The following is an 11172-nucleotide window of genomic DNA, read 5'->3' on the forward strand; positions in this document are numbered from 1 at the left end:
AGGAGGCAGCTGGGTGGGGGGAGTTAAGCACAGAGAGCCAAGGAAAGGATGAGAGAGAAGTGATGAGGCTGAGTCCGGCCAGCCCGTCAGGGCAGCTCTGGGTGAATTCTAGGGGTCAGGACTACAGTCCTAGGTTCTCGACATGGCAGCCCTGCCCCCCTGCAAAGCCCCCGGGCCAGCCCTCCTGGCCCTCCCTGCTGAGTCCCACCCAATTCCTTGTCCTCTGTACCCACAGCCCTGAGCACGGACCTTGTCAAGCTTCTTCCTTCATCAGCCTTCCTTTTTTGGTTTTTCTTTTAAAGGAAAGCTGCACGTTTGCGTTTTCTCTCCCAGGCATGGGTTTAGTCATGAGAAGGGAGGACATATAGGAAGAAGAAACTAGACAGAGAGAACAGCATGTGGAAAGGCTCCGGTGAGCAGGCATGGTATCATGGGGGACCTGAAGGAAGAAGGTGAGGCTAGAAGGTGGAGCCCAAGGGAGAATTGAGACAGGGAGCCTGGTGAGACCAGAGGGGCCAGATCCTGAGGGCCTTGTGGTCTGGGGCAGGAAAGCAGCAGGGAGCCACAGAAGGTATGTGTTTTGGAAACACATAGGGCTGCAAAGGAAGATAGAGTGGGGCCAGAGCAGAGTAGAGAGGAAGCCATTGCTGCCATTCAAAAGATGGGCAAAGGTGGCCTGGCCAGTGGAGAGACTTCAGAGAATGGGGCTAGGTTGGGGACCTGGACAAGCCACAGTGGGTAAGGGAGGATGGTCCTCGTTTCTGTGTGGGTGGCCAGCAGCCAGTGGGTCCACTGCTCGCCCTGTATTTCCTTGGCTGGAACCCCGAGGAATGACACAAGTATACAAGCAAAAATAGTTTATTTGAGGACGGAAGACCCAAAATTGGGGGGCCCAGGGGTTAGGTCACAGCAGCTGCCTGGAGTTGGCCCAGATGACCCCAATTCCCGGGGGGGAACCCAGAAGCAAAGAAGCCCTTCCCTGGGCCCCCTAGCTGCCTCCCCCACTTCCTGGAGGAAGGATTGTGCAACCGCCAAGAATCATCGTTGTCGCCATCAGAACACGGTGAGGTTTCCAAAGTTTGGCCGGCAATTTTCAGTGTAGTAGTTGATAGTAATCATAATAATTACTCCGACAAGCACAGTGACTGTGCCAGGCTTGGACCCACCATCCAGTGGTGAGTAGGGTCTGTGATAAGGAGAGACAGGGCAGGGACAGGAGGTGGGTCTCTCTGGGAGTCCCATTCCAGCTTCCAAGGTGGCCCTTCCAGAAGGCCCCTCTCCCTCGCTGGCCCCAGCAGCTACCTGCTCTCCATTTTTCCCATGGCCACTGGCCGAGGCTGGATTCAGGATGGGGCTGCCCCAGGAGGCTCCTGCCCTCCCCCAGGTCTCAAAGACCCTTGCCAGGTTGGTCCCTCCTCCAGAAGCCCCGGCGGACAGCCCAGGAGGCCACGAACTCGCAGTTGTGGTAAAGGAACATTCCTGAAAGAGTGAGTGCAATGCCCACGTAGCTGAGGGTGCTGAGGCGGCTGCCAAACAGGAGCCGGGACAGGACGAGGTTGCCCACAACAGTGAGGTTGCCCAGGACGTGAACAGTGAGGGCAGAGGTGAGAGCCAGCAGGGAGAAGCTGGCCAGGTTGTAGAGCACAGACAGGAGGCAGCTGAGCAGGATGCAGGCCCAGAGGCGGGAGTCAGTGGGAGCGGGTGGCAGTGCCACACCAGCCTCCAGCACAAGGGCCGCACCCGCCAGCAGGCAGAAGCTGGGCAGCGAGGTGGCGTACAACAGGGTCACCGCGTCCAGCCTCTCCTCTTGCAGCAGGGCACCTGTAACCAGGACAGTGGCCATCAGCACCCAGTGGGGAGACAACCCCCACTCAGCCGACCCAGGATGACCTCCAGGAAGTCTGCCCCAACCCCTTGGGGAGAGTTAGTGGCTCCCCCTGTGTAGCGTGACAATCCAGAATCCAGTCAGACTGCCTGGATTGTGACCTGTGTCCCCTCCTTACTAGCCGTGACCTGGCACTTAACCTGTGCAGGTCTAGCTTTCCTCACCTGCAAAGTTGGGTGGTAATAAAACATAATACGGAGGGTTGTTGTAAAGATTAAAATAGATAACGTACATAAAGCCTTTATAAGGTAAGTGCTCAGTCAATATAAAAAGACAAAATAAATAAGCCTGTTATCACCCACTTCAAAACACCTTCCACAGGCTGAAACAATACTCTGCTTGTGATATCCACATGATCAGAAAACATGAAATGTGGCTCAGAAATATAATCTTTGGGGGCGCCCCAGGCTCTGGAGAAAAATATTCCAGGTTCTTAACCGGCTTTGAAGGTTCTGCACCAAGTGGCCCCCACCCACCTGCCCTGGCCTCAGCCCTCATCACACCCATTACCCCACCATAGCGGGGGCAGGCCACAGAAGTCCCAGCTCTGCCATTTACTAGCTACGTGGGCTTTCCATTGGAAAAAAAAAAAAACGAGTTTTAAAATAATAAATTCTTTGAGTCAAATGTTCATTCACTTATGACCATTGGGATGACAAGGGAACAACAAGAAAGTCATTGTTTGCAATTGGCTGTCACTCCCTGTTTATAACTGATAATCAACATCTTTTGCTACCAGCACCGGGGCTTGTTGAGATGAACCCAGGACTAAGAGGAAACCTTTTAGCTTCGTAAGGAAAGAGAGGATCCTAACGCCTTGCATATGTGTGAGTGTGTGCCTCTATGTATGTGTGTACACACGTTACCACCAGGCAGGTTCACAAAGGAAGTGGTGCCCGTCATCAACGTCAGACACAGCTCGGGTGAAATGACAAGATTTGCATGAGGACAATGACGGTTTGGGGCCTTCTCCAAGTTTTAGTGGCGAGAGATGAGTAATGGATCCAGGCCCCCCTCCCAGGGCTCCCTGAGCCGCTATGCGCTTTCTGACACACATTTTCCAAAGAGCCACAGAGGTGCTTACTCATAGGCTATGCTTAGAACAGGGAATCTTATATTTCTCTCAATTTCATTCTGATATTTGGCTTTGTTCTCTAGGCAACAGTCCCTCCAGCTCAAGCATTTCTAGAAATGAACAGATAATTGGAATGCCTCCTGCTCATTCACTCCAAATTTAGCGCTGTTCCGAGCTGCCTGTGGCCTGCCTGTTAAGTGTCCGATCACTGGAAGGGGTTCAGGATTTCAGGTGAATTTCACCCTCTGTGAGGCAGCCAGGCAGGAAGGTCCTAACCTGCCCACCCAGTCCCTTGTGCCTGTTCTGCATCCCAGCCAGCCCTCTGCCTCCCCTCCCTGCAGCCCAGAGAAAGGGTAGTGATCTGCCAGAGGAGACGCCCCCCACTCGGGGCCCCCAAAATGCCAGCCTGTCATCCTGCCTCCTCAGCGACCCCATCCTCTGCCAGCCCCCCAAACCCTCCATTTCAACCTTGCCTTCTCCAAAGAGATTTTCGTTTCAGCATCTGAATACACCCAAGCTTCTGTCACACACAGACAAACATGTTCTCTAGACGCTGCTCCACTGGCTACTGGTGTAGCCCGTCTTCACTCCTTCACTAGCTGTGTGATATCAGCCGAGTCACGCTTTCTCTATGCCTATCTCCTTGTGTGTAGCATGGGAAGGTGACAACACCCCCCCTTAGGGGTGTGTAAGGTGCTGAGCACAGGGCCTGGTGCCCAGTGGTAACTGCTCACCACGGCAGCTGTCACGATCCCTCCCACTCTGCTCCTGCTGGCTGACACCCCGTGCCCTGGCGTGGCCTGTTTCCTGCTCCCAGAACGCCCTTCTGCTCTGGTCTATGAAGTGCTGGGCACGGCGTGGGCACACAGTGAGGGCTCAGCAAGGGTTCACTACTATGATTATATTACTATCAATGCTGCGTGCCTCCTCCCCAGGCAGCCTTCTCCGGGCTCCCCAGGAAGAAGTATCCGCCCCAACTGTACCTGTGCCCACTTTGGCTCTAGACTTTCTCCCCAGCCATTGTGATTTCTACTTCTGAGTGCATCTCCCCACGAGCCTGAGAGCTCAGAGGACAGGGATCGGTCAGGCTGCTCCCTGATGCAGGTGGGTACAGCTCAGGACAAGTTCAGCAAGCTGGCATCACCTCTTTCCCCACGTAGACCCCCTGGGCCTGCAATTGGCCCAGGTAGGAAGGAAGCTGCTGGCCCTGGGTGCCTGGGCCTTCCTCTTCCTGGATTCTCATCCCCTGATCCCATGGAGTCTGCTCTCAGGAAAGGAGCTGGCCATTTACACTCTAGTCTGAATCTGGCCCTGATGCCTTTCCTGGAACCTGTGGAAGTGGAAACCTCCTCAGATGCAAAACCCATCTCAGCCCCTGGCTCCAGTCTGCTCCTCCCCACCTCTGCCAGGCTCCTATCTCTGTTGGTGGGGCCTCCAGCCTCCTAAGCTCCCTCCTTAGTACACTGAGCCATGGAGCCTCATCAGCCTGCCAATCCTGCAGTCAGAGCCATTAATAAATCCACCACTTAAGGAGTACTGCCCTGTGCCAGGTCCCAGGCCAGGTGCTGGGGACATGAAGAGACCCCAAAGCCAGTCCATGCCCTCTAAGAGTTCCTGTCTGCTGGGAACCAAGTGGTCATAATACAGGGCATTTGGAGTCATGCTGGGGGAAGCAGAGGGCACTGTGGGAGTCTGGAGCAAGCACCCAACATGCCTCAGGGGCCAGGCAGTTGACATTTGGGAGAGAAGGAGGGAGCTGGCAGAGGTCAAGACGTAGCCTGAAGCCAGGCACCTGCTGCTCCGTGCCTGTGTGCCTGAAGCCTGGCTGCTCTCAGTTGTCCTGCAGGCCAGGGCTCCTCCTAGGTGAGGAGCACTGGGCCTCAGCAGGCATGGTGTGGGCCTTGAGGCTGGGCCCTTCCCAGCCCTGTGGCCCTGCCAGGGGAGGTGGGGGGCAGGGGGCCTGTGAGGTCAGGTTTCCCGCTGCCAACTCATGCCCAGAGCCCAGGTCCAAGCTCAGGCTCTAGCTCTCATGTAACCTGAGGGCAAAAATAGAACCGGGCTTTGGCCCTGCCACAGGGCCCAGGAGGATGGGGACAGGGCCTCTGGGTCCTGGCTCTGAAGAGGCCAGGGCAGGGCTGAGCTCTGACTTCAACCTTCCCTGGCTGCAGGGTGCCCCAACCCCAGCCCGGCACACTTGGAGGGCACCTTCCTTCTCCCAGGCCTGGGTCACAGGATCTCAGAGCTGGAAGGCAGGGAGAGCAAGAGGTCCCTGGAACTCCATCAGCTCCAACCCTCCTCCACTGAACAGATGGGGAGACTGAGGCCCAGACAAGACCTGGACCTGCCCAAGGTCACCCAGCAAGTATGAGCAAAGATGTGGCTTAAACCCAGGCCTCCCCACCCCGAGTGGGCACCCTGGCCTCCCCCACGTCTACCTTGGGTTGAGGCTAAGAGGGCAGGGATGGGGACTGTGACTCAGATGCCTCAGTAGGACAGGCAGGAAGGTGGCCTCCACCCTCAGGCAGAGTAATTTACCAGGATCCAGGCCTGGAACCTCCACCCCACCCTCTGCCCAGAGCCCGCATCCCCTTTCATCAGAGCCAAGGTCCAGAATCACAGAGACCAGGATTCCAGTCCTCAGAAGCCACGTGACCCTGGGCAAATCACGAACCCCTCTGGGCCTCAATTACATCATCTGTAAAATGGGGGTGATGATGGTGGTTGCCACGGTGACTCAAGGTCAACACTTAGCACAGGGCCTGTTACACTGCAACTCCTAGCAAACATCAGCCCTTCCTAGACTTAGCCAAACTCCCGGGCTTCCAAATCCCAGCTCAAGGCCTTGCCCTCTTGCTCTCTCCCTGGTCCCCGCTATCAGGCCTCCCTCTGGGTCCACAGCCTTAAGCCACATCACTTGGACAGCATGGAGTCTGACTGCCTGGGTTCAAATCTTGCCTCTGCTGCTCACTGGCCACATGACCCAGGGCAAGCCCCTCTACCTGTCAGATGGGGACAATATAGTGACTTCCTTGATCAGGGCAGTACGGAGATCCAGTGAGATAAGGGGCTTGACAAAACATGCAACACCTATCAATGGCGACTGTTATTAAATATTGGTTGGGCCTCTAGAGCCTAAGTTTGGGGCCTGGAACTCCCTGACCTACTGGCTCTTTCTGAGCCTCAGTTTCTGCCTCTTCCAAAGCCATGAGCCTCCGTTTCTTCTTCTGTAAAATGGGATGACAGCCATACCCCTCACAGGACCATCCAGCCACATACCCACCCCGATCCCCACCTCAGCCAGCGACTGGGGCACTTACTCTGCTGAATGGACTTGAGGCCACGGAGGCAGGTGGCTGCCAGCAGGAAGCCACAGCCAGCAGGGGGTGTCCGGAGCTCACCAGCCAGGCTGCAGGCAGCCCCCAGGCAGAGTGGGCCCATGGCGGCAAACTGCAGTGGGTGATGGCGGCGGCCAAGCAGCAGCGCCGACAGGGCCAGCGTGATCAGTGGCGTGGTGGTGGTGGCCAGCTGTGCCAGGTCCAGGGGCACCGCGCTCAGGCCCACATTGCCGCAGGCCATCGAGGTGCCGAAGGTGAGGCTGAGCAGCAGCACTTGGCGGCGGGTGCGGCCGGGCATGGGGCGCTGTGCCCCCCAGTGGCATGCCAATGCTGCCGCCAGCATGTGCAGCGCCGAGAGCAGCAGGGGCTGCCCGAAGCCATGCACTGTGAAAATCCACTTGTTGAGGCTCGACATGCTGGCTCCCGCCAGCAGCCACACTAGTGCTGCCATGGCCACCCGGGCCCGGCCAGGCTGCCCAAGGGCCTGGGGGGCATCAAGGGGCCACTCGGGGGAACCAGCCACCCGAGCATTGTCAGCCACTGCCACTGCCTCAGCTGAGGTCATCCTGCCATCATGGTGCTCCAGCCAGCAGCGGCACATCCGTACCAGAGGGGCTGGGGCAGGAGGTGTACCCTCCAGTGACCAGCTCTGGGCCACCAGAGAGCCCCAGTTTGGGCTAGGCCAGATCCTGGGCCCTCAGATCCTGGCCAGGTCTCAGACAGGTGAGGGCACTGCTTCTTGTGCCAGGCCTGTGCCAGCAGAGGTCCAGGAGCTATGCTGACTGGGTTCCCGGCTCAAGCAGGGCAGAGCCCAGGTCGTGGCCGCGGGGATGCCAGGCTCTGATGCTCGAGCCTGGCCTAGTAAGCTCCGGGCACCTCTGCCCAGTGCCAGGTGAAATCTCCACTCTTCTCACTGCCCAGTGCCCACGCCGCGCTGAGATGGAATCCTCCTTCCTTTTTCTCTTCGGACCTTCTGCGTGTTCAGGCCGTGCCCAGACCTGGCAGGGGCGATGCGGGTTCCCGCGCCCAGTGGTGCCCGGCGGTCGCGGCTCGCTTCCTCCGACAGTGCCCAGGCCCTGCGGCTGGATGACACATCGGCCCGCGCTGCAGTCGCTATCAGGCGGCGAGCTCGGCTCGGCTCGGCTCGGCTCAGCTCCGGCAGGGCCTGCGCTCCGGCTCCGGCTCCAGCTCCCAGCGGTTTAGGCTGCGTCTCCGGCTGCCGCTGCGGCTCCGGCAGCTGCTCCCGCCCAGCTCCAGCCCGAGCCGGGCCGGCGGGCGAGGCCCCGCGCGCTCAGCCCCGCCTCCGCCGCCGCCGCCCGCGCCCCACCCGGAAAGCTGGGCTGAGCCCCTGGCGCCGCCCCTGGCCAGGCCCCGCCCACCCCCAGAGCCCGGAGGCATGTCTCGCCCCGCCCCCACGCCGCCCGCTCGCAGCCCCTCCTCCATCGGCTTAGCCTTCCCTCCAGCAGCAGAGCCCCCCTAGCTGGAGTGGTCAGCCTCTCTGTCCCCCACTTCCCCCAGCGGGGGATCAGGCCCCTCCCTACCCAGCGCCAAGGCCAACCCCGAATAGAGACCAACACAGGGCGGGAGATTCTGGAGTGTCTTTCTGAGAGAGCCCAATGAAAACTCCCAGCCTCACAGGAGGCTCACTCCATCTTCAAGGACCTCGCCCCTTGGGAGCCCCCAACCCAGGACCAGTCTCGGGACCACCTGGTCTCTGGCCACAGTTATCCCGTGAGACCTCAGCACCCAGAAGAGTTGGACTACCGGGTCGCTTAAAGGCCCCTCCATCGCCCCTCCCTAGTCTCAGCACCTCCCCCCTCTCCCAGCCCAGGGCGGGCCCCCTCTGGGCGGGCAGAGGGAAGCTGAATCACCAGGGCCACCCACAGCTGCGGAAACAGGGTACTGCCTACCAACATCCACTCCCGGGCCAGCAGCCCCTGTCCCATTCCCTGGGCACTCAGAGCTGACTCATAGCTGGAATTCCTAGGGTCCACCCTCTGACCCCAGTCCCCAGCCCTAGCAGGACAAAGAGCCCTACGTGGGCTGGGAGGTAAGGCAGCCGCCACTAAGCCTTTGCCCTTGCCTGGGTCTAGGCTTTCCCATCTGATCAACAGGATGCTCTCTGAGCTCAGGTTTGCGTAAACAACGAGCTCCAGAGCAGGACAGGCTGATCCGGATTCCAACTGGGCCCTGGCTTCTTAGCTCTGGAGTCCAAGTGCGCAAGAACCAAGGCAGAATGCCCACCCCAGCCAGGTGCTCAGTGCCGGCTGCGAGCGTCTTTCCTGACGTTGAGCTTTCTTCCCTGCGGAAGCTCCTGCCCACTAGGGCACGGCTCACCCCTAGCCTGTTGTCTGACCAACAAGTCCTTGATGACAGCAACCCGTTTGGAGGAAGAAGACCTCAAAGGGCGACCAATTAGCCCTGTTCGAGGCGCCCTCTGGTGGTCAAACTACGGAATGGCTGCAAGTGCCTCCCAACTCGCACCACAATCATTGCACGCGGATGAAATACTCCCAGCTTCACCCGAGACCCGCTGAATGAGACGCGCTCCGGTGGGCCCGGGAATCTGCATTTTTACATTTGTCTCTGGTGATTCTGACACCCGCTGGAGCATGCATATCACTGCTGCAAAACCCAAACTGTATGGCAGGGGATTTCCAGGCCAAGGACCAAAATACGGGGGTATTTAGACAGAGTTTCTCCAGGAGAGGTTAGGGGAGGGAAACTGAGCCAGCCAAGAGAACAGCCCCCTTCCGTCCGCGTTTCCTGAAGAGGAGGAATCAGGGCCGCCTAAGGGTATATTCTTTGTGGGATTTTGTCAGTTTTCCAGTGTTCCCTTTAATAAAAAAACAATAATAATTTTAAAATGTAGTAAACACCCTGACCTTTTCAGAGCTAAGCTGGCGGGGAGTATTGGGCAGTGAAAATGTGTCTACACTTCTTCCAAGACTGTCACAAAGCGGCTCCCACCTGCCCCACCTGGTGAGGGGTGGACTATGAGGAATGCGGATTAACCAGGATGAGGGCAGGGTGGGCCTTGGTGGGATGGAGAGGGCTGGGGTGGAGGGCAGGCTGAGGGCGGAGCCCAAAGCAGGTGACCCAGCAGGTGATCCCAGATAGGAACCCAGAAGGGCCAGGGTGCAGAAAGACCTAACACCACTGGCTGCCAGGGACTGAGGGCTCCATCCCATCCACTCTACTCGGTTACCCCTGGAGGTGGGTGCCGACAGAGAGCTCGGCCAGGGGAGGAAGCAAAGTGCCCAGAGTTGTGTGACTTGAGGAGTGGCAGGGGATTTGGACCAGGTTTATCTGGCTCCAGAGGGCCAGTTTCTAACTGGCCTTGACCTTCAGGCAGTAAGGCTCTCCACAGGATATTCCCTTGAGGGAGAGTGGAGGGCGGGGCGCCCAGCTTCATGGAGGGCAGCAGCGGGCTCCTTGGCTCCATCCAGAAGCCCAGAGCAGCCTGCCCTGGCCCACAGGCTCCCCAAATCCCTCAGATCTGAGCGCTACCCTTCAGGGACTCAGGCCTCTGCTGAGGGAAGCAATTGATGCAGGGAGGGGCCCTGGGAGGCACCAGGAGGGGAGAACCCATTTCCAGCAACTGGGCTGCGGAAGCTGTGGGATGGGCCTCTCCTCTTGTTGCTGCATGTCCCTAGACAACTCACTTTGCTGCTGGGGCCTCAGTTTCCCTATCTGTGATCTATGATGAGCTAGCTCACAGCCATGAACATGTGATGGAACCCAAGGCACCATCCATAGCTGTGAGTTTGGAAGCAGGCTGAGAGAGGGGAAGTGGCTCGTCTGGACTCACATAGATCTAAACACAGGCTAGACACAAACCTGGTCCCCAGTCCCCAAGGGAGGGCCTCTGATTACCAGACTCTTACTGTGGGGCCCGGCACTGGACATGACTGTCCTACACCCCTTCTCAGGGCCCCTACTGATTACACAAGACTAGACACCAGACCCAGCATGCATAGGTGGGCTATGCTGGTCAGACCCCTCTCCAGACTTTAGGACAAAGGCTGAGAAAGTAAGAGGGGGCTGGGGACACAAACTGGAAAGTGGCAGAGTCACTGGCAGGTCCACACTCAGATGAAGCTAAGCAGGAAGACGCAGAGAAGGCTGGTGGGTAGTGGAGGTGACGGAGCCCTGAGCCCCACCTTCCATTTCCCTACTGCCCTTGGCTGCCCCCGAGTTGGTGCGCTGGGTCTTTTCAGCAAACATCCTTTGATTTGAGCAGGATTCAGTATCTTCCGGCTCCTCAGAGCCAAATACACCCTAAGACTGTTCCTCTGGAGGTAGGCTCACATCCCGCCCATGGACCCTTGAAAGCCCAGTGCAGGGGTCCTCCCCGTGGTTACCATCCACCCTCTTTCTTGCCTGGCCTGAGACTTGCCACAGCCACATCTCCCCTATATGAGAGGGGTCTGTGGCTTCTTCAGCTGGTGTCTCAGGGGCTGGGGAGGCAGCAGGTCTGTGCAGTGGCAACTGCCTGAGGGCTTGGGTCAATGGGTGAAGATCTTGGCTTTGCCGCCTCCAGGCTCTGTGACCTGAGTCTCCACCCTTCAGTGACAACACAGTGAAGGGGAGAGTCCCGGAGCAGGTCTTGAGTCCTCCCGGGAGTGCCCCGACCGTGATGAAGGAAGGATGAGAGAGCTAGCACTCTGGGTTCTGGGCATAGACGTTTCACCTTCAAAATGGAGGCTGCTTTTTCATTTGACTTTCTGATACTTTCATGTTTGTTTCAGTGTGAAACAATTTTTAAATTGCCTACTTCCCCTACCTGTCCAGACCCTAAATATTTGTAACTGGCGCTCCAGGAAGAGGTATATGTTTAATGTGTGGCTTCAAGGACTCTTGTGTGCATCTCTGTA

The 11172-nt window shown here is 58.0% G+C and overlaps 1 protein-coding gene across 1 annotated transcript; it reads right to left on the bottom strand.

Annotated features, from left to right (window-relative positions):
* Positions 1-842: 842 nt before the first annotated feature.
* SLC35E4 (solute carrier family 35 member E4) lies at positions 843-7613 on the bottom strand. Its single transcript, XM_008539654.2, has 2 exons — positions 6278-7613; positions 843-1821 (listed from the first exon to the last, which is right to left on the bottom strand). The coding sequence occupies exons 1-2, from the start codon at positions 6894-6896 to the stop codon at positions 1388-1390; spliced, it is 1053 nt and encodes a 350-aa protein (XP_008537876.2). The 5' UTR covers positions 6897-7613; the 3' UTR covers positions 843-1387.
* Positions 7614-11172: the final 3559 nt, after the last annotated feature.

This window comes from Equus przewalskii, chromosome 7, assembly GCF_037783145.1.
Source record: "Equus przewalskii isolate Varuska chromosome 7, EquPr2, whole genome shotgun sequence".
NCBI lineage: Eukaryota > Metazoa > Chordata > Mammalia > Perissodactyla > Equidae > Equus > Equus przewalskii.

What these genes read in the sequence shown, in the direction of transcription:
- SLC35E4 (XM_008539654.2), bottom strand. Translation starts at nt 6,896, where the DNA reads ATGTGCCGCTGCTGGCTGGAGCACCATGATGGCAGGATGACCTCAGCT. An exon ending in CCTCAAGTCCATTCAGCAGA is followed by an intron (nt 1,822 to 6,277) that starts GTAAGTGCCCCA and finishes TCCTGGTTACAG; the next exon opens with GTGCCCTGCTGCAAGAGGAG.